The sequence below is a fragment of the Phascolarctos cinereus genome, unplaced genomic scaffold, assembly GCF_003287225.1.
Source record: "Phascolarctos cinereus isolate Bilbo 61053 unplaced genomic scaffold, phaCin_HiC Scaffold_726;HRSCAF=1367, whole genome shotgun sequence".
NCBI lineage: Eukaryota > Metazoa > Chordata > Mammalia > Diprotodontia > Phascolarctidae > Phascolarctos > Phascolarctos cinereus.
In genome coordinates, this window is record NW_027556098.1 from 122,825,095 (window position 1) to 122,852,133 (window position 27,039).

Genomic DNA, 27,039 nt, shown 5'->3' on the forward strand with positions numbered 1-27,039 from the left:
AGTCAAGACATCATTCCATGATTTCATGGTCCTCTTTGAAAATGAAAGACAAACAACAACATTTATTACCTTCCTGGAAAGATGTTACTAGCTGGATTCACATGGGAAATCCTGACCTCTGTTTAAACACAGAGTTCATCTTTTCACTCTGTTTATTTTTTCTCTTAAACTTTTGTGGAATGGTGGTCCTATGGGTAATTACTATGAAATTTCTGTAATTCCTAGCATCCTGTTACTTTGAAAAAAAGTTGCGTTCTTCATCATTTCTATAGGTGAGCTCTGGCTTCTTTCAGCTCTTTGACACTTGAAAAGTTGACTGTGCATCCTTCCTGAGGATATGAATGAACTCTCCTCCTACCCCACTACTACCAAAAAAAAAAAAAAAGAAAGTAAGGAATCTATAGGATTAGTAGAATTCAAGCCACTCAGTAGAATGTAAATACCTAAATGGCAGGGACTTTCATTTTTGTTTTTGTGTCTGTAATACCACATAATAATAGCAAATATTTATATAGCTTTGCCCCTTGCTAGCTCTGTGTCTTTGAACAAGTCACCTCACTGGGCTTAGGGGGATGAAAATAAGAAATTGGAATAGAATCTGTAGTTCTAGCATACTATATATAATGGTTCTAGTTCTCAAACAGAAATCTGGAAAGAAATAATCAAATAACTGGCCCATACAAACAGAGACTGAATGAGTATCATGGGGGTGATGAACAAATAAGGAGCTATGACCTTTTGATGTTTGGACATAGGAATACTCATTGCTTTACTTCTAATAATTCAAGAAGGTCTTCATTAAAGAGGTAAGATTTTAAAAGCAATTTTTAATGCAACTAAATAAAATTCAGTACTTTGAAAAGAAGTATATCTCATAGGTACAGTATCTATATATACACATAGAGAGACTAAGTATATCTTCACAAATATATGCATTTATATATGCATACATAAATTCACATATATGCATGCATGCACACATATATGTATGTAGTATACACATACATATTCCTAGTCCCAAAGCCCATTGTAAGGGACTCTTTCCGCATTGGTAGAAGTTTATGTCCCATGCCTACGTGAAGAGTAGCACAGGGTTGGCAAGAACAGGAGAAAGCAGCGATGCTCAGTCTTCTCCAAGCCCTCTTTCAGTTTTGAGCAGCATCAGGCTCTGCAGTACCTCAGAGAGCTTCTGACTTCCACCTCTGAGAAAGAAGATGGAAGATGCCAACCCCACTTCAGGTTGTTGAAGGAAAAGACTCTGGGAAACAGCTGACATGAGACAGACAAACTAGTAGTCTCTGTCTGTTGTTGCACTAGAGACTCTACTTCAGAGACCTTCCTCTTTGGTGAAATCTAGGACTTTCTTGGTTGAGCTGAGTTACTTCATTCCAAATGAGAGAGCACCTTCATTCTGTATCATCTGGTATATATTCTCTTTTGTACACTTTCTCTGATTTCTATTTGGCTATTGAATTGGATAAATGGGTTTCTTTGTTACTCTCTTTGTGTGTTCATTGTGGAACTGGTATTCAGTGGGAAAGGAGTCAAGCCTTGGCTATAAAACTTAGGTTCCTGCCTCCCCTTATTAATGAACAGTGATCAGAAGTTATATTGAACCTGAAAATTACACCCCCAACTTTAATAATATTTAAAGGAGCAGCTAGATCTAATTCTAGCCTGGTACCCTCTCCTTTTCTGAGTAGAATAGCATGTCTAAGCCTCTGCACTCCTGCCTCCCCTCCTGGCAGGAATTAAAGTCTCCCTCAGAAGAGGGTGGAGGAAGAGGAGGCTGGAGATGTCTCTTCTGCCTCCCTTACAAAACGTCCGTTGCCACACCCTTGCAACATGTGGGACACACACATACATATATGTGTATGTATATACACATACATATGTGTGTGTATATATACATTTGTAAATGCACATAAATATAAATACTTCTGTTGTATTGGTGCTATATAGATTGTTTCTAAGCTTAGGCTACACACCATAAAATGAGATCTCTCTGAAGAAAAAAATGTATACACTTACGTGAAAAACTGTTATTTTTGCATATATTGATATCAACATGTCTCGTAATACTGATTATAGGTCACATCTAATTTTTATGCAAGTCAGATTAGAAGAAAATTGTAGCCCATTTTTATGTCAATGTGGTCTATAATTAATTTGATTAATCTAAATTGTCCCAGATCACCTTATATCCTGATAATAAATTAATCACTTTGGGAGGTGTATGGCTTCTCTCGGTTCTCCAGAGTCTAGTTTAGCAAATCACTGCTAATTTAAACATCACAGAATATAGAACTGGAAAGGACATTAGAAGTCATTTAGTTCAACCCTCCCCTGCCCTGCCCTTATTTCATTGGTTAGAAATAAACCTAGAAAAGTTAATTGACTTACCCAAAGTAACATAAATGCTAAAAAACAGAGCTGAGATTTGAACTCACGTCTAAACTTTAAACCCAAAGCCATCATACTGTCTCTCTTATGAGCTAAATGACATCATTAGTGGTTTATAGACATCTGTATGTCTGTGTCTATGTCTCTATGTATATCATCTAGGGGCAGCCAGATGGTGGCAGTGTCTTGAGTACTAGGCCTAGAATCAGGAAGGTCTGAGTTCAAATAAGGCCTGAGACATTTACTAGGTGTGTGATCCTGGGCAAGTCACTTAACTCTTATTTGCCTCAGTTTCTCATCTGTAAAATGGAGATACTGGAGAAGAAAATAGCAAACCATTCTAGTATCTTTACCAAGAAAACCCCGTGGACAAGCTCATGGGGTCACAAAGAGTCAGACACAACTGAAAGAGTAAACGGCATGTCATCTATATGTATACCCATACCAACACCTATACTATACATCTGTCTGTATCATCTATATCCATATCATCTTTATCTATATCCATCCATATCATATCTATGGCAATGGCTATGTCTATATGTATTGTTATAGCTATAACAAAGCCTATATCTCTGGCTATAGTCAGGGGTGTGCTGGACTCGGCTTGCACCGGTTCAGGAGGGCTGATTGTTGAATTTTAAATGTGAGCTTTTACACCTTGGAAATTGGTAAATGGTACAAATTCAGGCTTGACTTATTGTTTTGTTCATTGTTTAGAATTGAGAAATGATGGAGAAAATGCTGATGCTACAGATTACATTTTGGAGTGTGTCATATGTAATTTTTTTTTCTGGAGAGCTGGTCGTTAAATATTTGCTGGCATAGCCCTGATTATTGCTTGATCTAGTGGCTAGAGAGCAGGCTTCCAAGTCAGGAAGAAGTGGGTACATGTCCTACTTCGGACATATCTTGCCTTCATGATGCAGAGAGAGATGCATTTGTAGAAGGAGCTTCCTTCTCTGGGAATTTTTTACGACAATGACATCACAGGCCCAGCCACAACCTTAGCTTTCTCTACAGAATTGCTCTCTTTGCTTTCATTAACATCCCAATTCACTTAGCATATCCTTTATTTTAGGTCCAGTCCAGTTTTGTTTAGACTCTATACCTATTTAAATACCTGGCTGAATTGTAAAATACAGCCACAATTCAATTTTCTGAGTTGTGTTAAATACTAAAGAACCAAGTGAGTTTTTATTGATTTTTTTCATTTTTTTTTATATAGAATCTCCTAATTCAGAAATTAGTCATTTGTCCTATGAGTCTAAAAGGAGTGGCTATCAATATTTCCCAAATATAAGAGATAGGAGATATTCTAGGCAGGCTCCTATGTGGCAATATAACAGCTTTTTAAAGAATATTAGGTCATAAGGAATCAGTTCTAGATATACATGTACATACCTCAATATGAAATCATTATGTAGTCTATTATTCCATACTTGTTGATTGAGTTGGAAATGTGCTCAGAAAAATGGTATTTTAAAATGTAAATGAAACGAAACAAAAAAGAAATATTTACTTGGTATGCTTTTTGTATTAGTGTTTATACATAAAAAATGGAAGCAACTCAATGTCCTATAGCAGAAAAATAATTAAATAGGCTGTGATCCATTAATGGAATAGAATAATGTGGTACAAGTAAGATCGACATGTATGAAGAATACAAAAGAATCTAGAATGGAAAGAAAAGCATTGAGTAGATTAACTATAACCGTATGTGGAAGAATCCATGAGAATAAGTCAAGAATTGGGATGGCGCTTAGAAGGAGGGATATGATATGGCAAGTGAAGCGCTTGACTCATTGTTGTCAAAGTTGACATTTGGTCCAGGTAAACATTGGGTCTAACACAAGGAACCAAGTCACCCAGTGCAGCACTCAACAAATATTTGTGAATTGATTCTCTTCTCTAAGCCAAATAAGTCCATTTATTTAAGCTTTTTTTTTTATCATGTCTTTGTTCTCCAGTCATTTCACTATTTTTATCCTATTCATGGAATGCTATATGATGAAGGTGACTAAAGGCAATCCCCTTTCACAGGTAATGAAGGATTGGTTGACTGAGAACATGGTTTCCAGGGATACTTAGCATTCTGCTTACTGATTCCAGTTTATACTTAGTAGCATTGTGCCACATCTCTGCCTCAAGTGATGTCCTCAGGACTTAGGATCAGTCATAGTCAGTAAGATGCCTGGACTGAAACCCATGAGAGAAAAAAAAGAAAAACAAACACGCCCAACCAAAAAAACCTCCAAATGCTACATACAGAAGGTGCTTCAAGCAATCCAGTCGTTAGTAGTCCTTCTGAGATAGAAAACTTAGTTGTTATTTTTATCCTTGGTTTTTCACAGAGTTCAGTTCATGATCCTTCATCTGGAAATTCCTTACATGGTTGAAATGACAAGTAGGTAGTTGGGAAAACTTCAGGGAGGAGATGAGACTAAAGCTAAGCTTTGAAGCATGTCTTCTTATTCACGTGAGGAAAAGACCACTGGGTTGGGTTTCAGGAGATGGACTTTGGCCCCAGTTGCTAATAATAAAACTTTGGTAGTCTGGTATTTTGGTTTGTTGATTAAATGAATGTGGAAACATCCACCATGAAAGCAGATTGTAGCTTCTCCAATGCCTTCTTACCTTGTGTAAATATTGCATAAGTTTAACCATAAATCTGTCATAGAGAAACTCTTTGACACACTGGAGGTCTTCTTCCTGTTCTTAGAATATTTGGGGGGGGGTATTAATGTACTGCTCTGTCCATTTGTCGTTGCTTAGTCTCAGTATAGCATTGATTCCATGTGTCCTTAATAATGTCTGATTTCATTTGATATACATAACTCATTGTTGGTAACATGCTCCATCTGATATAGGCCCACCATGTATCTATCCGTTGTCCTTTGGAATATATGTGATATTAATTGTTCTAAGATTGCAATATTCTGGGATTTCTATACATTTAATATCAGTGAGTATTAAAGAGCTGGGATTTTGAAGCACTTAGAAATTTGGAGTTCTTTAAAGCATTGCATCATTTCCTAAATATACACTCCCACTTAGGACCAGTCTTCATCTTTTAATTAATTTTGGGCCTAGCTAATTGTTCGTTTTCATTGGTTATCCAAGATATGTATATTGAAAGACTAATTGGTCATGTTCAATGTCAGTCTTGGAAGTATATATTATTCATCATCTTTGTTTTTCCCATTTGGGTTATGAAACTAATCTTTTTCTCATTGCTATGAATTTCACTAAGGACACTTAGTAACACTTTGGGGCTTGATAATATTAGTGCAACAATCTTATCAGTAGAAGGATTAAGAGATACCATCAATAGGGAATCCACCTTTTGCTTGACCTTTACTAAGGACATTTTCTATATCCATATATATGGATACCCTATTTGACACCTTGCTGAATCACTGAGTGAATTTATTTCTGTAATTGCACCTGTTATAGAGTCTGGCATAATTTTAATAAACACATGAGAGATACATTGTCTGAGAAGAGCTTTCAAAGCTGTGTTTTGTTCTGGTGAATCAAATACTTTCTTAGAAATCTACAAAATAAACAGGATCATATTTTCTCTACCCCTCTGAGTTAATTGCACTACTGTACAAATATGGTCTCTTGAAGACTGTAAAACAGGAAAGCCTGCCTGGTCTCATATAATCATAGATGCTGCATAGATTATACTCTGGCCATTTTATCAGGCAAGAAAGCAAATGTACAGATAGGTAACTCCCGATGTCTCTTCAGTCACTTTTTTATCTTTATAAAAGTATTTTCCATGATATTTTTCATTCATTTGTAATGTTTGCTACTTTGAGTAGATTTAAAATTGTGTCATCTCCAGCACAGATTTCTCCCGTATGTATTTCCTTATCTATAGAATAAGTGTGTTAAACTAGATAAATTCTAAGGTTCCTTCTGCTCTGACAGTCTATAAGTCTGTGAATCTCTTTGACAAGTCCTGTCTTCTCTTTCCAATTTCATCTTTTGAAGCACTATTATCGCTTCTTGCACGGGGTCCAGTGGTAGGACAGCCCAAATGCAGTAGTTAGCTCTACTATCTTTGCCAATGAGAATAAATCACTATCAAAATTCTGTCAAATTTGTTCCATTTTTGTATCTGTTTATTGTCCCCCTTCCAGTTTCTTCCATAAGTGCTTTTGGGATAATCTGTCTCCATTGGCTCGCATTCCAAACTCTCTGTGGAACGGTTTTCCCCTTTCACTGCTTTTCACTGTTTTGTGAGATGGTGCTGTTCACAGTCTTCCATAATCCTGATCTTGGTGAGGTTTTGCAAATGAGCTTTTATTTTCTTTGACCATGGGAGTGATCACTGTCGTCACTCAGGATCTGGCTTCCCTTTTTATTTTTCCTTTTGTTTGTGTCATTCCACCTGTTCATTGTATATGTTATCTTCCTGGTTTTATTTACTTTACTCTGAATCAGTTCATATAAGTCTTCCCCTTAATTTCCATGATCGTCTTGTAATTTTTCTTAAGTCATCATTTCTCTAAATTTCCATAGTCATCTTTTTATGGCATGCCAGTACATAGATCATGATTTCTTCAGCCATTTCCTAAATAATGAACACCAACTTTTCTATCAAGGATTTCGCGACCACAGAAGTCCTCCTGGGAATATTTTCATATATATGGGACCTTTCTTTCTGTTTTGATTTCTTTGGCAATCCAGTAATGGTCAAAGGGTATCAATGAGTTAGTGGCTTTTTTTCTCATATAATTAGGCAGCTAAGTAATATAGGAGTAAAGTGCTAGTCTTTGAATCAGGAAGACTTGAGTTCAAATCCTACCTCAGACACTTGCTAGCAATGTGACTCTGGGCAATTTAACCTCTTTCAGCCTCAGTTTACTCGCTGATTAAATGGGGATAATAAGATAAGATCAAATAAGATAAGATATGTAAAGCCTATTTTCAAACTTTGAAGTGCTATGTAAATGTCAGTTATTATTAGTCATAGTGATATTAATTTTTCAAAGAATGGCTAGAACAAATTATAGCTCCATCTAGAGTAATAACATGCCTGCATTCCCCACAGCAGCTTCTATGTGGGCTATTTCCTTTTTTCCCCCGGTTTTTGCCAGTTTTCTGGGTGCAGATGAAAAACTCAGTTTTTTATTCTTCTTCTTATTAGTTATTTGGCTAAATCTTTTGTGTTGATATTGAGATATATATATATACACTTATTAATTTTTAAATATTTAAATATTCCTTTTCATTTCTTTCTAGTTTAAAAAATTTCTGTAAAATGTCGATATCTTTTGATAACTTATCTGTTGGAAGTAATAGCAAGATGGTGGAGAGCCTTGAATGTAAGGCCAAGGAATTTTTGTTTTATGCTATAAACAATAAGGAATTACTAAAGGATTTTGAGTAGGGATATGGCATAGTCTAGCCTGTGCATGTGAGCATAATTTTGGGAAGGGAATAAGCATGTACATAATACCTACTATGTGCGAGGCATTTTATAAATCCTATTTGTAAATATATTTGTATTGGGGGGGGGGAGCTGTGAAAGCCCAAGATGAAGGACTGGGGTGGACAGATTAGGAATGTGTCCTTGGAGGGATTTCTGTGACAAATAAAATGTTATGTATGCCTACTGAGTTACTAGGATGAATGCAGGGCAGCAAGTGTGTTCCACCTTCAGTAGCATTGCCCACACTAGCTTCTTCCACATCAAGCGTTCCAGTATTTGGTTTCTTTCTCTCTCCTTCCCCCCTTCCTTTCCCTCTTCCTCCTCCCTCGTCCTTCCTCCTTCCCTCTCCATCTCCCTCCCTCTCCCTGTCCCCCCTCACGTCTCTCTCTGTGTGTCTCTGTCTGTCTCTCTCTTTCACACACACACACACACACACACACACACACACACACACGCACACACAGTCAATATTAACATGATATTCAATTAACTCTATAAATGTGCAAAGCCATGGCTGCCTACTTCAGTAAGACTAGCGAGGAGAATATCAAGAAGGACAATGTGCTCATCTAAGTTACTGGAGGAGATGCTACCCTTTGTCTACCCACAGGACTCAAAAACCAGAACTTTGAAAAGTATTATTGTTCAGTAGGGCATCGAGAATGAGCATCAGTAAAAAAAAAAAAATTAAAGATAATAAAAATAATAAAAAAAATAAATAAGAAGAACAAACATCAGACAAGGAATAAACAGCTACAGACCATAGGCTAGATGAGCCAGAGGATTGGTGGCCTGAGGGCAGCACATACTATAGGAACCAGCTCTTCCTGGATGTGCTGGATGGTGTGAGATTGCTCAGGGCACCTCACCCCTATGGCAGCTTTATTTTGAAGGATCGTCTGAATGTCACACTTTAACTTAAAAACCTTCTCTGGGTACAACCTTTGGTTTGAATACCTTTGTTGAGTCAAGTGTCATGTGACCTTGTGAGCGGCCTTCTTCTTGGTCAGTGGCTTCCTAGACCTGTTGTTATTCTCTGGAGTTAAACCCTGACTAATTCCAAACAAATAAGAGAGAGGGCATTAAGTTGCCCAGCGTTCTTGAGTGGTTCTCTGTGAACTAAAAGTTTTTGAATAATTTTCTTCCCTGGACCAAAATAGATTTTGTATATGTATTTATATATGTTTGTATAGGTTTATCCACATCTATACTTACATATATATGTATATGACCATTAATATATAGAAGTATGGGAGCAGCTAGGTGGCACAGTGGATAGAGCACCAGCCTTGGATTCAGGAGGACTTGAGTTCAAATCTGGTCTCAGACACATAAATGCTTACTAGCTGTGTGACCCTGGGCAAGTCACTTTACCCCATTGCCTAGCCCCCTCCCAAAATATATATATATATATTATATATATATATATATATATATATATATATATATATATATATATATACACACACATATATATATATATACACACATATATATATATACACACATATAATATATATATATATACACACACATATATATATATATACACACATATATATATATACACACATATATATATACATATATACACGTTAATATACATAAATAGGCATATATTAACATGTACATATGCATTTATATTTGCATAAATTATGTGTGTGAATGTTTACATATACATATTTATGTATATGTTTACCTATGTGTGTGTGTGTGTGTGTATGTGCATGAGAGAGAGAAATAAAACAAATCGCCCAGTATATTCCAATGTCTATTCATGTGAAACTCTGTGATTGTCTTTTCCCAGTCAGAAGGGAGTGATTTTACCTTCTCTTACCCTTAGCTCTTTGTTTCTAAAGCTAGAACTTTTGCTCTTCCTGATTTACATGCAATGTTCCCTTAGCAACCATCACACAGGATCAAATACTTTTGCTCTCTGATAGATTTGCTTTCGTGTTATAAAATCAAGCTTACTAGAACATAACACATTTAACAAGAAGATAACATGGATTTTAAGTAGGAATATAAACTGGTTTCTCCATAGCTAAGGAAATCAGTAATAAATTCAAGAAAGTAGTAAGGGCCCAGTTGAATTGCCTGATATGAATGTATGGGGGAATCCCATCTGTATGCTTATGCCCTTCTGTGGTCTGGGAAGAGGAGCAAAAATTGTTATTGGGACATCCCAGGATTGGGGATGAACACGATGGATATGGCAGATGGTCAAGGTGTTATGGGAATCTAGGATTGTGTGAAAGTAGCAAAAAAGTGCCTGGCTATGAACCATAGGCTGGCTAGGGGGGTCTAATGTAGAGAGGAAGGAAATAATTACGAGGGGAAGAGGGAAATGTTTAGCAACAGAAATCCTGGTGAGGATGAAGAACAAACCCATTGGGTGTGGCAGAAGTAATGCTAACTATTTCTTTAAAAGGTTGTAAGGCCAGCACTCGGTTTGTATTTATTTCCTTGTTGGTATTCTGGCTACAATTAGGATGGCCTGCAATTAGGTAAACAGAAGGGCTTTGATTGCTGCTTCACAATTAAAAATCAAACTCCCAATAAGCATGGTTAACTGGAAAAATAAATAAATAATACATTCCTCCACTCAATTATAAATGTTTTACATGATAAAAATCTTTACCAAAACAGCTAAATCTAAACAACAAAGCATACTACATTTAAAAAATAATACAGAGTTATGGCAGTATTTAAGGAAATCAATGAATAAAAGATGGTATCTCTCAAACTATTTTTTTACTGTTATGAATTTTAATGAAATTTAAAATATTTCCCCTCTTTACCTCTGCAATTTTAAAGAGAAAAATGTTTTAACTCCTTTTATCTATTTAATTTTTTGTTGCTAGCCCTTTGGGCTTGCATTTTACTTCCTAGTTCTTAATAATAATAGCTGGCATTTATATAGCACTTTAAAGTTCACAAAACATCTAATAAATATTAACCCATTCTATCCTCACAACAACCTTGAGTGGTGGGTGTTATTATTATTCCTATTTTCTGATGACAAAATTGAGATGGAGGTTAATTGACTTGCCCAAGGTCATACAACTAGTAAGCATCTGAGGCCAGATTTGAACACAAATCTTTTCTGACTTCAGCTCTCATGTTCTATCCACTACACCATCTAGTTGAAGTTAGATTCCCCATAATTTCGTTCCCAGTTGTGTTTTTGCTATTGATCTTTCCCTTGGTCAGCAAGACTGTGAAAGAAGTAGTCATGGGTGAAAAAGGTATTTGAGTCTCTTTGACAGTAGTACCCCACACTAACAGCTGTTCGGCCTGTGGAATCATTCATTTTACTAACTTCTTTTCCTTACTATAACACTTTATTTTCATTCATATATTACACAAAAAATAAAAATCTCCAGATCTCTCCCAGGTTGAAAGTGTACCGGCCCTTCACTAAGCCTGATCTTACCACTGATCATCATAGGAGCTGTAACCCGCTCCATCTCCTACCTGAAGTGATTTACCCCTTCCTACACAGTCAACCCGGGGTGTTGTGAAGCTCAAATCAAATAACAGATTAAAAGCACTTTGGAAACCTCGAAGTAGTATATATACATGTGTGTGTGTGTGTGTGTGTGTGTGTGTGTGTGTGTGTGTGTGTGTGTGTGTGTGTGAGAATGCCAGTAATTATTATATTATTATCCCACAGTCCCCAGCCCTCTAGTCTGGCGATGAGTTCATTCCCTGATTCTTCTACTGAACTCCTGCTGAGCTTAAGCAATGTTATATGGCGATACAAGGCTGTGCTGGGATATGTTTAACAACCAGAAAAAAAAAAGTCTGCGCACACACACTTTAAAATTTAATCTACGTTATTAACACTTTCTTAAGTCTAGACAATCAGCAAAACAGTAAAGCAGGCCCTAATTTGTAGCAGTTGCTTACTCCTGAGGTATAAATGCTCACACTAAAAATTTAACAATCAGGCTCTTGCTGCCAGTTAGAGCTGGCCTCATCCCATCCTTGTAGTCAATACACTGGTGCCAGACTCAGCAGACACCTGAGGCTGTAGTCTAGCCCAATGTAGCTCAGAACTGCCAACTCAAGAAACCTACCAGCCTGACATTCTTGGTTGCAGGGACCACTGGCCTATGCCTGCATACCCAGGCTCTTACTAGGTCACTTTATAAGGGAGAGATCATCCCCCATCAGATCCAGAATCTGCCAGCATGAAGCCTTTGACTATAATCAGTCACTGTATTATTTTTTTCTAACTCACTTTTCATTAGATATTTGCTCGAAATGGGCATATTTGGTACCATTCAAGGTTGTTCATTAATCATTTCTATGAGAAGGATGGCAGTATTCCTACAACTTGTACACTCGACTGTCTGAAAACAGCTGTGGAGTCACAAACTCAAACTGAACCAGAACATCACTTTTAAAAACCCATCTAAAAGGAATTTATTCAATTCTCCCAACAGAGATTAAAAAGTGATTTCATTGCAACAGGTAAGATGGTGAACAGAGAGTAGAGTCCCATGTGAAAAGTCTTAGCAATCACCTGACTGAGATGATGAGATTCAGCTGTGGCTGTGTGGGTCTGGGGCTGATGTTCTGTGAAAGCAGACATCAGCAGTGTCAAGAAGCAAAACATATATAGGGGGGCTGGAACAGTCCCTTGTTCTCTCTATGGAAAAAATGAGGGATGTACGTATGTTAGCTCTAAGGAAGACCATTCCAATTGTAAGATGAGTTATATTTTGGAATGGATAACAGAGAAATATTGTAGAATCTACTTCCCTAGAGACCTTTAAAGCTAAGGGAGGTTTTCATCTGTCTAAGATGATTTAAGCATGGAACATGCTTCTGAGAGACAAAGGGTATAATCTGCAGCAAATTTTTACTGGACTGCAAAGTTTTCATGCCCACAAGCCTTGACTTCTTTCAAAAAGTGTAAAATAAAATTGAAAAATACTTATGAAAATATTTTAAAAACCATAAAAATACACATCTAAAAAAACTTTTAAAAACTTGAATTGTTCCTCTTCCCTATTTCTTCCTCCTCCTCCTCTCATATCCCTCCCTGCCCCCAACTGCAGAGTAGATGAGTCCATGGCAAAGAATGTAGCTATTTTACTGTTCTGTGGTGTAGTTTGGGTTGGGGAACACTGGATAGAAAATGTCATAGGTTGGGTCACCATGACTATTGGGAAGCTACTGTGGTAACATCTCACAAGAATAATGATGTAGAAGATCTTTGAAGAAAGGAAAATCTTTCTCAAAGAACTTCAGGTTTTGCAGCAAGATAAAAGATCCATTCATTTGCTGCTGGTTCTATTGTTCATTTGTTCATTCATTCAAAAAGCATTTTTTAATACATATGGAGCTAAATTCTGGGAGAGGTACAAAGTTTAAGATCTAGTCCTTGCCAAGCTTATAGTCCAACAGAGGGAAAGGACACAAACAGTTAATTATACCATGCAATATTACATGATCACAGCATCAAGGGAGTCATCATGGCACATTAGAAGGAGAACTGGTTTTGGAGTCAGGGCACCTGAGTTTGAATCCTGATGCTGTCATTAAGTGTCTGTTCCTGGAACTAACTAACCTTTCTGGGTCTAAGATGAGGCAGTTGGACTGAATGACTTCTGAAGTTTTTTTCCAACTTTAAGTTTGTAATCCTTGTCCTCTGAAATCTCTCTCAAGGTCCTCTCTAAGATTAGAATTCTATGGTCTTTTTCTCTCTCATGGTCTCTCACTGTCTTTTTTCCCCTTTTTTTCTCTCTCTCTCTATCTCTCTCTCTCTCTCTCTCTCTTGGCATCCACTCTGTGCAGTGGGAAGAGGTCAGTGGCTATGATGAAAACCTGAACACTATCCGTACCTACCAGGTGTGCAATGTTTTTGAGCCCAACCAGAACAACTGGCTGCTTACCACTTTCATCAATCGGCGAGGGGCCCATCGTATCTACACGGAGATGCGCTTCACTGTCAGAGACTGCAGCAGCCTCCCAAATGTTCCTGGTTCTTGCAAAGAGACCTTCAACCTCTACTACTATGAGACAGACTCAGTCATTGCCACCAAGAAGTCTGCCTTCTGGACAGAGGCCCCCTACCTCAAAGTGGACACTATTGCTGCTGATGAGAGCTTCTCCCAGGTAGACTTTGGGGGAAGGTTGATGAAGGTCAACACCGAAGTGAGAAGCTTTGGGCCCCTCACTCGGAATGGCTTTTACCTTGCTTTTCAAGATTATGGAGCATGCATGTCTCTCCTTTCTGTTAGAGTCTTTTTCAAGAAGTGCCCCAGCATCGTGCAGAATTTTGCTATTTTCCCAGAGACCATGACTGGGGCTGAAAGCACATCTCTGGTGATTGCCCGGGGAACATGCATCCCCAATGCCGAGGAGGTGGATGTCCCTATTAAACTGTATTGCAACGGGGATGGAGAGTGGATGGTACCAATTGGGCGCTGCACCTGCAAAGCTGGCTATGAACCTGAAAACAATGTAGTCTGCAAGGGTGAGTCTAAGTTAGGTCTCTCTAGGTGACTTTGAGATTTTGTTTCTTGCCTAGGTAAAGACAATGATTTACCTACCTCTGAAAACAAGAGCAGAAGCAAAGTAAATGGGAAGCCAAACTTTGTTAAGTAAAACTTCTGACAATCCTCCCTCTACTCCCAACCTGTTCCTATCACTAAGGATTGTTTTATATAGTCAACTCTTGATTATCCATGCTAATGTAAAAGAAAAGATGCATAGTTAATCCCACAGATGTATTTATATATATATATATATAATATATAATATGTATATAATATATAATAAATGTATTATTTATAATATATGTATTATATTATATATACAATTATATATTATAATATATAGAATATGTTATGTTCCATTGTACATTGTATACAATATATTATACTGTATGTAATATATTATATATTATATAGACTATAAAGTTTGTACATATATATTGTATACACATATACATGTATATTATATATACAATATGTGGTTTACACAATTTTTTGAGATGTAGGGTAGTGTGTGTAGTGGACAGAGAGCTGGCTTCAGAGTCAGAAAAGCATGGCTTCAAGCTTTGCCTTTAACACAAACCAGCTGAGTTATCTGGACAAGTCACTTAACTTGTCAGCACCCCAGGGTATTCTCTAAGATTAAAATTTGCAGAGTTGGTGCATTTGTAGAGAGGTTTCTTCATGACAATCTTCCTACACTGATGAAATCATAGGACTGGCTTGTTTTGTTTTGTTTTGGCAAGGTAACTGGGGCAAGTGACTTTCCCAGGGTCACACAGCTAGTAAGTGTCAAGTGTCTGAGGTCAAATTTGAACTCAGATCCTGCTGACAGTGCTCTATCCACTGTACCATCTAGCTGCCCCGTGGCTTTTTTTTTTGAGGATTATTATATACATCCTTTATATACGGCTTTAATGTGCCATAAGAATTTTGGAGACATACATCCAGCCAGACATGCTCATACCACCCTCTCCCCCAGCCTAAGTTTTGTATTACAGTCCCTAGTTGGTCTAGGCGAAGGCAGACTTTTAGCATTATGGATGAATGCTTTTCCTATACCTTGATAAATCTGTAGTCTCATTGATGTAGGCACTTCTTCTACCAGGGAAGATCACAGCCAATCCCACACTTTCTCATCCTGTATGACCCTTGTCTATGCTCAACTATAAATTCTCTACAGAGCTAAGGTTCTTAGCCTTTCATGTAGGTCATGGGTTGCCTTGACAGTCTGGTCAAACCTATTGACTTCTGCTTGGAAAAAAAAATATTTCTAAATATACAAAATAAAATTCACAGAATCACCAAGGAAACCAAATCTATTGAAATGCATTTACTAAATTTTAGGAAAGCCAGTTCATGAACCCCAGGGGAAGAACCCCTTGCTATTAAGAATCTCTCCGACATGCCATTCTGGATTTCTGTGCAGTTTGAATTGTCTATTAGTTATCACTTATATATGACCTCTCTCTGTATATACGACCAGGTCATTCAGGGAGAATTGAGAGAAAGCTCTTTTTGTATATAGTTTTAGCACAATCCAGCCAGTGAGCGACCTAAAACTAGTACCAAAAGCCCGTGGCTCATTAACTCAAAGCCGCAATGGCTGGCCTTCTTCTCCAAAAGTTCTATTTAAGGTCCTGGGGCCAGATTATTAAGAGAAAGTTTTGTTTTTTCTGAAATTTAGGAGAAAAATGAATGGCTTAGACAAAGTGGGGTGAGTGCTATGCATTGCCTTAAATTCCATTCCTGAAAGATGTGCAAGATGATAAATTGACCCATGAGTAAAAGCCAACTTCAGTGCATGGGTATAGCTAAGATGTTTTTCCCTAAGCAGCTGCCCTCACTACTCTATTGATATAATGCTACAAAGGAAAAAAGGGCCTAATTCAGCATCTCCAGTGGCTAAAAGTATTAGAGGCATGGTTGGAGATTCCATAGATTCTCCTTACTGACACCTTTCTGGAAAGGCATGGCCGGGAAGTGCTGGGCAATCAGTATTGGGTGAAGTGGGGGAGGTTAGAAGGGGGCAGAGCTGAGGAGGAAGAGGCTATGTGCCCTTTAAAAACCCAGATATTTCTGGCACACAAGTCTTTGGGTTTGCTCAGGGGTAAGATTCTCAGTGTGGAAGTATACACTATCACCTGACTCCCTTTACCTACCCCCCCAAAAAAAAATCCTTATGCTTTCACCCTGTTTGTTGTTCCTCGGGATTTAATTGCATCTACACAATGTGTACCAAGGTTACTTTTGTTGACTTTTGTTTTTTACCCCAATGGCCCAATGAGTCTCCAGTCCCTTTCTTTTCTCCTTCCCCCAACCCCTGTGTTGTCAGCACAGCTGAAGTCCACAGACCAGCTCTTGTGTTCCTTCCTTGTTTATTTTGCACAAATACTGAGGAGAGGCTTCCAGCCCTGGAATAATAATGGGTGTCAGTTTATTCTATGGGTGCCACTAATTGCCTGGGCTGGGGCAGCTTATGTATCCTGAATCTCAGAGAAAATTCTTTCATGTTACTGTTGAATTTCCTGGTTATGGATATGAACGATGCATGAGCTTGAAATAGAGTACGTGTATATAAGCTGGGATGGGTGGATGGTAGTGGTGGTGGAGATGCTACAAGTCAAATCACCAATCAGTGCAGACTTTTTAAACTGGCCCAATTTGGTATCATAACGCTTCCCTTTGTTCTTCTGGGGCTTGGGGTGGGACAGATTCAAGCCCTCCTTTGTGGTATGTCAATGTTGAGGTTGGAGCCGGGTCTGGAAAACCCAGCACAGCCAGGCTGATCTCTTAAAGGACCAGAGCAGGTGCAGCAGCTGCCACACAGACTTTTAAAAGCAATGTTTGTGATTTTCCCAGCTTCAAAGACCTGCACAGTACTGCACCGGCTGGCTGGGCCTTTCATTTTTCTCATTATTTCCTGAGCAAAACGGCAGGAACCAGATCAAGCATTGATTGGTTCTGATTTAATTGGGATTCTGGGAACAGGGCTCCATTTCTTTCAGCTAATTGGAACTTTTCTCTCTTTTGGGTTCTGCTGTCCGAGCTGCTGGCTTGTTACCTCCTGACAAAATTCTCAGAGGGGTTATGTGTACAAATATGTAAATCTTGTTGCTGAACTCCCTCCCTCCCCCCCACCCCTTACCTACTAGTTTATATATTCCTTGTCAAGACTATTATGCCTGCAGCTCAAATTATCTTTCTTTTACAATTTGTGGCAAAAAATGTTGGAGGCAGAAAGAAGTGAGATACAGTCAAAAACCAGAAACCTTCCTGATTTGCCACTTCAAAGACACAGTAACTCAATGTTTCCATAGCATTTCTCTCTTTTTTAAGCTTTCTGGATGTCTTTTGTCTTTTACACATCAGTTATTTCTGAATATACTGTCCCTACTGAGCCCTTTTACAACAAAGAAAAAATGGTTTCTGAAACCAAACAACAAAGCCACCACATGTGACAATATAGGCAACATTCTGCTCACATAGTCACCGACCTCCTTACCAAGAGGAGAGAATGTGTTTCATCATCTGTTCTCTGGAACCAAGACTGGCTCCTGAATTAATCTGAGTTTGCCCGTTCAGTGAGATTTCTTGATGCTGAAATCTGCAGTGGCAAGTGAGGTTGAGGATATTCTTAGTCAGCCATATTGACTATTGTTTTTCTAAGGCCTCCAAGTAGTTCTACATACTATAGACTGCCTTATTTTTTTCTCCAAGAAATATCATTGTAAAGTAAGAAAAGGGCAGATACTGTTCTTTTTCACATTTGCCTTTCTTTTTGTTCACAGTGCTAATAATGACTGGCACATAAGTAAATGGTGGGCACTCAGATGAATAAATGAAGCATTTATTCAGGGCTTACCACGTGGGCTAAGGGTTGGGAATACAAGTGGGAAAACAAGACAGTCTCTGCTCTCAGGGAGCTCCCATTCTAATGCAAGAGAGAACACAAAAGGAAGATTTCAGCTGCAAGTCAGATGGAAAGGTCTCATAGTCTTTAAGAGGCGGCAGCAAAGCAGATGAGGATGCCTCTTCTTTAATCTCATTCCACTGATTCACATCAGTTCTGATGTTTGATCATTGCCAGTGCCAGGGACTTTAGAGGGAAGAACTTTCTTTTCTGGGTCTTCACTAGCTGTGACTGACATACCTACGTCTCTCCAGGGGTGGCTTCCCAGGATGATGTCTGAGGGCACTAGGCTGGAAGAATTATCATTCTCAAGGCTCTTGAGTTCAGAGTCCTGGGCTGTTCTCATTAGGGCCAGAGGGGAGATGGTGGTCAAAGTGGTGGTGGTGGTAACTTGATGCTTTAGCTAGGCTGGCTTGTCCACTCTGTGGGTGGCAGCTGATCAGGTTGGCCAGCCCCTTCTCCTCAGGAGTGCCTTCTCCACATGATGGCCATGAGGACTGGGATAAGGCAGGACTGATGGTCTGGGGAGGTGTGGGTGGGGCAGGCAGCCAATTCCAGGACCCCTGTCTCCCTATTTATCTGTTTGTGGCAGTTGGTCAGTAGTTGTTGTTAGCAGTGATGAAGATGGCAGATCCTCTCATAGTAAATGCATAACGAATCTTAATTGACTCGCAAATACATAAGGGTAATTAAACTGTCTTCTGTCTCTCTCCTCCACCCAAGGCCACTCAACTATTCTATGATTAATAGGAAGGTAGGAGTGGTGCTATATGGCTAGGTATTATGCAGTGGAAAGAGTGCTGGGTTCGGAGTTAGGAGATTTGGATTCAAATGCTGGCTCTGCCATTTACTACTAGCTGTGTGGCTTTGGGCAAGTCACTTAATTTCTCTAGGTCTCAGTTTCCTCATCTGCAAAATGGGGGTGGGATTTGGACTAGACGAGCTGTGAGATCCATCTGGGTCTAGATTTCTTCACCTAATTTAGTGTTCTGTAAACTAGGCCTCTCATGCACCCAGCCTCAATTTTAATATGTGTGACAAAGAAAAGACAATGTGACAAAATGCACAGAGTGCTGGACTTAGCATTAGGAAGACCTGAGTTCAAATCCAGCCTCTGACATCTACTAGCTATGTGACTTTGGGTCTTTCTCTGAGCTGCAGTTTTATCATCTGTAAATGATATAACCTCTTAGGTCCCTTGAAGCTCCAAATTTATAGTCCTGTCGTCCTGTGAGAAATGAGGGATAGGTTGTGGGATTTAAAGAAGAGACCATGTAGGACCCCTCTTGTCTTCATTTTGTTTGCCTGCTTTTTGTTAGGCATCACCGTTTATGTTAATCCTATGGTCAGAGCTGAACTTCCAGCTTAGTGGATGGTGGCTAAGGGGCTGAAGTAGAGGTGGTGGCAGAGTTATCCTTTCCCTCTAGTTCACATTTGGGCAGCCAGGCACCCAACTGGAGGTCTTTCCAATGTCTTGCACTCTTTGTTGGCAGAGGGTTGGAGTGTATTTGAGTGAAATGAAGACACTACACCAAGAAGGGCTACTTTCATGGACATAGTGACTTAAAGATTTATCTAAACTACCTGAAAAGGTACCTGAGGGATGTGTTACTTGTGAGACCTTGGGGTCAATGATCTTAAGGTCCCTTCTAGATTTTAACCCAATGACATCCTAAGCTAGCTTGGACAAGATCATGGAATGTTAGTGTTGGAAGGGACCTAAGACATTATCTACTTCAATCCTTTCATATTCTGCATGAGGAAAATGAGGTCTCCCAAAGTTGAAGTGACTTGCCCAAGGTCTGAAAGCTAGAAAAGAGGACTTTGGACTCAGGGCCTTTGATTTCAAATCCCATTTTCCTTCCACTCTATACCATGGCTGGTCTTCTACTATCAACTACATGTTAGCTTTGGTTAGCTTGTTCTGTTCAAGGCTTTGTGGAAATGTTCAATGCCTTTTCTAGAGATCAAGTTGGTTTTGGAAATAAGGGGCATTATAGACAAAGTTAGATTATCCATTCTGAAATATGATGCAGAATTGTCTGTCCTCCCCCTCTGGATGGGTGCCTCTGTGACTCTTTCTCTGGGATCTAGGGGAGAAATAAGATCCTTTTCACTGGAGGATTTTTTTTTTAAAGAAAGGACAGACTTTCATTATGAGGTACAAAACAGACATACTTACATATGTGTATGTATATATGTATATGTATATGTGTGTGTATATAGGTATATATGTGTGTGTATTATATATATATACATATATACATATATATATACATATATATACATATATATATACATATATACATACATATATACATACATATATATATATATATATATATATATATATATACATACATGTTTTAACTTTCTCTTTGTGACAAATAAACCATTTCCTGGCCTTTTTTTAAGTCCTTGGCAATTTGGTGTTTGCAGAGACACTTGGAGACCAATTAGCCTGCCCAGCCAGCAAATACTGCCTACAGGTTTGCCTAGAGCTGTTACTGGCAGAGGGGAAGAAGACAGAAAAGAGAAATGAGGGTAGGCAGAGGAAGTAGAGGTAGAAGAAGCTACAGGGCTAAACTAAGTGTAGAGATTTAGTCAGTGCAACCTTGGCTGGGTTACAGTGTTCAACCATGGCCCTTTCCTTACTTCAGCAGAGGAAGCTGTGCCAAAGCTTTGTAGCAATAATAATTCATGTTTGCGTAGCATTTGGTGGCTTACAAAATTCTTTTCATTGTACCAATCCTCATTTTACAGATGAGAAAACTGAGGCTTAGAGGTAAGTGAGCTGAGACTCTGAGTCCACTGGTTTTTTTTTTTTTTGCTTCTGTCTTAATGCCTCCAAATTAGGCCTACCCTAATGATGTTCTTAAGGGAATTGAAGGCTTTTAATTAATATGGAAATTCCATCCACTACTGCAATATTTTGTGGTGGTGGTGAAGGTGGACAGGCAAATCTAGGCTTTTGACTGGCATTCATACTAGAGGTCCTCTTGGAAAATTTGGCCCACACAGGCTATAGATGGAGACTCGGTGAGCAAAAAAAAAAGACACAGTAGCTTTGTTGGCAGGAGCAAAAAGTTCCATGTAGCCCAATAAGCCATGCTGTATACTAAACTTACTGTGTGAGGTATTCTATTGTGCTGTACTTTTATGGGATACCCTGCATAGCTTGGACTCCTGCCCACCTGGGGGGTCTTTGAGGCATAAGAAGGTTACCTTATAGAACCACTTACTTAGAAGGGACCTTAGCAGTCTCAATCCACACACTTGAATGCCCTCTACAACATCTTCACACCAAGCCTCGGTTTAAAAACCCTCACTGAAGGGTGGCTTGTCACTTCCCAAGTCAGCTCATTCCACTCCACTAAGTGTCCCATCTCCTACCCTTAGGCTGACAGCAGGTACGCTTCTCTGCAATTCCCATCTATTCCTCCTGGTTCTGTCCTCTGGAAAAGTTTGATCCTGCTTTTATAAAATATTCCTTCAAATACTTGAAGACAACTTTCTCCCATAATAACATAGTGTTTCAAGGGTTGCAAAGCATTTTAAGTGTTTTCTGATTTGATCCTCACATTAGCCCAGTGAGCTAAGTACCTTCTTAATCTCCAGTTTACAGATAAGGATGAGAGAGATTAAGTGATTTGCCCAGGGTCATACAGATAGTAATTACCTGAGGCAGGTTTTGAACTTAGGTGTATAGTGCAGTGAATAGAGTGCCAGGCCTGGAGTCAGAAAGACTGGTCTTCCTGAGTTCAAATCTGGCCTAAGACACTAGATGTGTGACCCCAATCAAATCACTTTACCCAGTTTGCTCAGTTTCCTCATCTATAAAATGAGCTGGAAAAGGAAATGGCAAACCTCTCTAGTGTCTTTGCCAAGAAAACCCCAAATAGGGTCACAAGGAGTTGGATATAACTGAACAAATTTCTGCTTCCAAGTCTTAATACTATATCACCTAGCTGTCTCAAGTCTTTTCTTCTCCAGTCTAAATACCTCCTTTTTCCTTGCATCCAACTGTATATAATATAGTTTCAGGTCTGCTCACCCTCCTGGTTACCCTCATCGGGATATGGTGCAGCTTGTCAATATGTTTCCTAAAATGCAGGTACCAGAACTGAACACAATATCCCAGATGTTGTCTGATCAGTGAGACTGTTACACTGTGTTTCTCTCAATGCAGCTAAGATAACATTTGGTCTTTTGACTGCCAAATCACGGTGTTGATTCATGTTGACCTTGAAGTCTGTTTGAAACCAGTTCATTTTCTCTAAGTTAGCCCAATACTAGAAGGAAATGACAAGGTGTGAATTCAAGGCATTTGAAAGTGAGTTCAGCTAGAATGTTTCTCCCTCATCCCTGCCCTATCAGTGTTCCTCATTTTGGCATGATCCGCTAGTGGGGTTCAGAGAGGTGAGTTTTTCTTTTTTCTTTTTTTTTTTTTGCTACTGAAAACCTCACTCTGTCTGTCTAGACAATATTTGGGCTGGATATTCTCTTAATTCTAAAATTTCGTAATTCTCAGAGTCTAATCAACTAAATGAACACACAGTCCCAGATTTAAGGTTTTACCCAATTGTTGTCCTGATTTCATAGTCTTTAGATGTCCTCTAAGGTCTCTAACAACTCTGAGGTTTTATGACTACTAATTTTTGCAAAACTCCAAGGCATGTCAATCATTATTCATCATTATGGGGAGTGATACTCCATGAAAACACAGTGAATCTGTTTCAACCAAAAGAGACTGGCAAACATAATTACTAAATGGTAGATTATCATCAAGAAAATTGTTATCATAAATTAAGTCAGAAAAATGAATGAAGTTGATTCAAGAGAAAGGATAACATGTATTTATCAAGATCATTAGCATAGAACTCAGCACCATCATAGTAGGAGGCCTTTCCAACAACACTGTGGGATGGCATTGTTTCTGATGTCGAGGAGAACTCTAGTTGGTGAAAAACAGTGAACACATATGATTATAAAACAAGCAAAAGTTAAATCATCAGGGGTTGATTACACATAGGACAGAAGTTTAAAGAAGAGAGAAATAATGCAGACTGGGGAATTTAAGGAAGTCTTCATGAAGTAGGTGGGACTTGGGTTGGACCTTGAAGCATGAGTAAACACTTAGATGGAGAGGAAGAAGCAGGAAAGTGTGTTTTGGGTGGGGAAAATGCCATAATTAAAAGCTTAGAGGCCAGAATGAGCTCTGGCATATTGAAATATTATGAAGAGACTGTCCTGACTGGAGCCCAATTATTTGCACTGGAAAGCAGCAGAATAGAGGACTTATGTAGGACTACAGGGAGAAGACCAGATTCTGAAGAGTCATGAAAGTGAGGCAGAGGAATTTGGACCTCATATAATGGACCATGGGGAATTATCGTAGACTCTTGAGTTAGGGAACAAAATTATGTGCACAGATAACTGTTAATTTTTCATTGAGAAAAGAAGGGTCACAGAAAACGAACAAAAAAATTGGTGAATGAATTAATGCAAATTTTCTCCAAATGAATGTAAAGTTCTTTAAATACAAATCTTAATCATCCTTATCCCTGCAGAAAATTGGAGAAAGGAAATCCTTTATCATCCCTGTTTTTATGCATATCAAAATGACAATCAAAGAAGTGAAATTACTTGTTCAAGGTCACATATCAGGACTGGGCTCAAGCCACTTAACTCTTGGTACACTGAGCTTTCCAGCAGACTATAGGCCAATTTAATTCTTTTCCAATTTAGAGTCAGAGCGATTAATTTGCCATTGAAACATATTAGATCTGAACATAGAAGGTAATTAGTGAATCACCCTCCACTTTTTGTGACCCATTCATTTCTTTATTAAGACCAATGAGGTATAAGCGGAAAACTCATTGGCAACCCCCTCTCTCCAAAAACTTCTCTCCAGAGGAGTACTCATCTTTATATTAAGCCCAGGCTTGTGGCTTCTGCTTTCTTCAACCTCTGCTTTTCTCCCTCATTCGCACAAATGCTGATTTTCACTTGGCTCCCACATGGGGATATCTCAGGTAATTTTTCACCAACATGCAAATTCTTCCCCTCATGAAACCCAAGAGACCCTTTGAACTTGACAACTGTATTGAAGACTTCATCAACTGAGAGGCTGAGATGAGGCACTTTATAAGCCTAAGGGAATCATCTCTAGAAATTTTTCAGCATTTGAAGGTTGAGAAAATGTGCCTAATTCAATTCCTCTTAAAGAAGAGGCTCTTATTAGCTACCTCTCTGTATCCTGGTCCTCACCCTCTGGCTGTCCTTCCCTCCTCCACCCATGTACCCTACCTTCCTCTAATCCTAAAATAAAAACTGCAGATGCCATGGGTGTTGTTAGACCAGAGTTCCACCATGCTGACAGCCAAGTTCAGGGGGCACTTAGGGAGCTATTAATACTACCTTTAATCAGCAGTTAGCTGGTGAGTGAAAGACACAGAAATACCATGATCTTCATCAAGGGGTATTTCAGATCCCAGAGAGATGAGTGCTGTTTAGGGGTCAGGGAAACCAGGGTCATTACCATCATGGCACAGTAAGATGAGCTACATAATAGGATTTCTCAGCAGGCTATTTCATTTAGAAACCTCCAGGATCCTATCTGTACTAGGTACTCTCCAACTGAATTTAGTAATATGTAGTAGTCTAAAAGAGGGCTGAGTTGAACAAAGTGCAGTTGGCTGGATGGAATGGGCTGTAAGACAGTCCATAAACAATAGTAAGCTATGCTGGAAGGTTGCTCATGTGAAGTACCTAATTCCAATCTGTGGGCCAGCAATGTGATCTAAAATGAGGGACCACTTACTGAAACTGAGAAGAGACAAGACTTGGGATTTTATTGAAATAGGAAGCAGCTGATAAGGAAACTCCCTCCACCGAAGCACTCTGACACTTGATCAGCAATGTCTAGTCTTGGAGAGGTGCCTGGGAAGCTCTGAGAGCTGAAGTGACTTGTTCATATTGGCACAGCCAGTATGTGTGAGAGGCAGAACTCAAATCCAGGTCTTCCTGACTCTTAGGCCAATTCTTTACCCACTACTCATGGTAGCCTTTTGAGGGTGATATATTGAATTCAAATTCCAACAGCATTCATTTTCCTTGTCTATATAATGAATAAATGTAGATGCTTCGAAGTAGTGGCACATGCCAATAATCCCAACTACTTGGGAAACCGAGGTGGATAGATCTTTTGAACTTAGGAGTTATGAGCTGTAGTATATTAAGCTAGCTGGCTGTCTGCACTAAATTCAGTCCTAATATTGTCAGCCCTTGGCAGCAGACGGCCATTAGGTTGCCTAAGGAGGGATGAGTTGGCATGGGTTGGAAATAGATCAGTCCAAAGCTTCTGTGTCAATCGAAGTGGGACCTGGCCCCATAAATATCTCCTTGTTTCCAGGCTAGGTAAGAAAGGCACACCTAGATTTTGGTTTTTGTTTTTGTTTTTTAAAGAATGAATATAACATTCTAGCAGAATGTAAACTCTTTGAGGTCAAGGACCATCTTGCTTTTGCCTTTGAATTGCCAGAGCATCTTGTACGTAGAAGGTGCTTGATAAGTACATACTGAAAGACGTTAAGTTGAATGAGGCTAACACCATTTGCCATCAACTGGACACTCAAGTATAAGAGAAAATCTCCCAAAATTTCCATGTTGTTTTATAAAACTCTTGGAGTTCTTTGCAGATGGAGGCAAGAGATTAGAGATATTATAAATTTGTAAGTAAACTTTTGTGTAGTTAGTATTACACCTCGATGCCAGGCAATATTCTTTTAAGGATTTGGGCACCTCAAATTTGTGTCCTATCTTTAGCGCTTAGCACACTCTCATAGGCTAAATAATAATAATTATTGATAATTGTTATTGTTGATAATAATGACATAAGTACACATAGAATGATTAACTTAAATGCTAAAGCTATTAGTACTGAGCTTAACAAACAGCATCATTTTAATATGAAGCAATTAAACACTTCTGAGGTATTTACTCTGTATGTAGCAGTGTGCTAGGCACTAATGGAAATACAAGGATTAAGGAAAATGCAGTCCTTGCCTGTATGGGAGCTAAATATCTGTTGGATGAGAGAGGGCACAGAAATTGGGGTTGGATTTTATTAATATGTAAATGATTAAATACTATACTATGACATATAAATATAAATATATATATAAAGTACTATGATTTTATTAATATACAAAATTACCACTATCTGTGCAAGTTGACGTTCCCCTCTCTGCAACTTATTTGCATCTTTTATTGTCTTACAGGGCTGCCTGAGTGTCTGTTGGAGAGGTTACTTTTAGCCCAGGTTTACGTGGCCAGTATGTGTTTAGAGTGGGACTTTCTTCTCATTCTCCCTAGTTCCAGGGCTGACTTTTGGCCATCATAAAAAAAAAAATCTCAGGGAGGCAGGGAGGCTCGATATCGCTACTATGTGACACTACTCATTATTTGAGATAAGTGATGCAGAGTTATTTATATATATCTCTATGTGAATAATGATAATACAAAATGAGATATAGACTTGAAGGAAAAATATAAACAAAGTACAAACAGAGATTCAAGGAAGTGGAAAAAGCAATCACATCAAACTGTGAGGCTCAGAAAAGTTTCATGAAGAAGGTAACAGCTGCACTGGTCCTTGAAGAAAGGGGAGGATTCCAAAAGGCACAGATAAATGGAGAATCCATTCCAGGTTAGGAGAGAGGGATGGCCCCAGTAGAAAGAAAATGTAATTTCTTTTTCTATTTGTG

At 38.8% G+C, this 27,039-nt stretch overlaps 1 protein-coding gene across 1 annotated transcript in view; it reads left to right on the top strand.

Annotated features, from left to right (window-relative positions):
- The window catches only part of EPHB1 (EPH receptor B1), a 709,181-nt gene that overhangs the window by 259,130 nt on the left and 423,012 nt on the right, over positions 1–27,039 (top strand). The window contains 1 exon segment of the mRNA XM_020986094.2: positions 13,658–14,339. Within this exon segment, the coding sequence (XP_020841753.1) occupies positions 13,658–14,339 (682 nt within the window).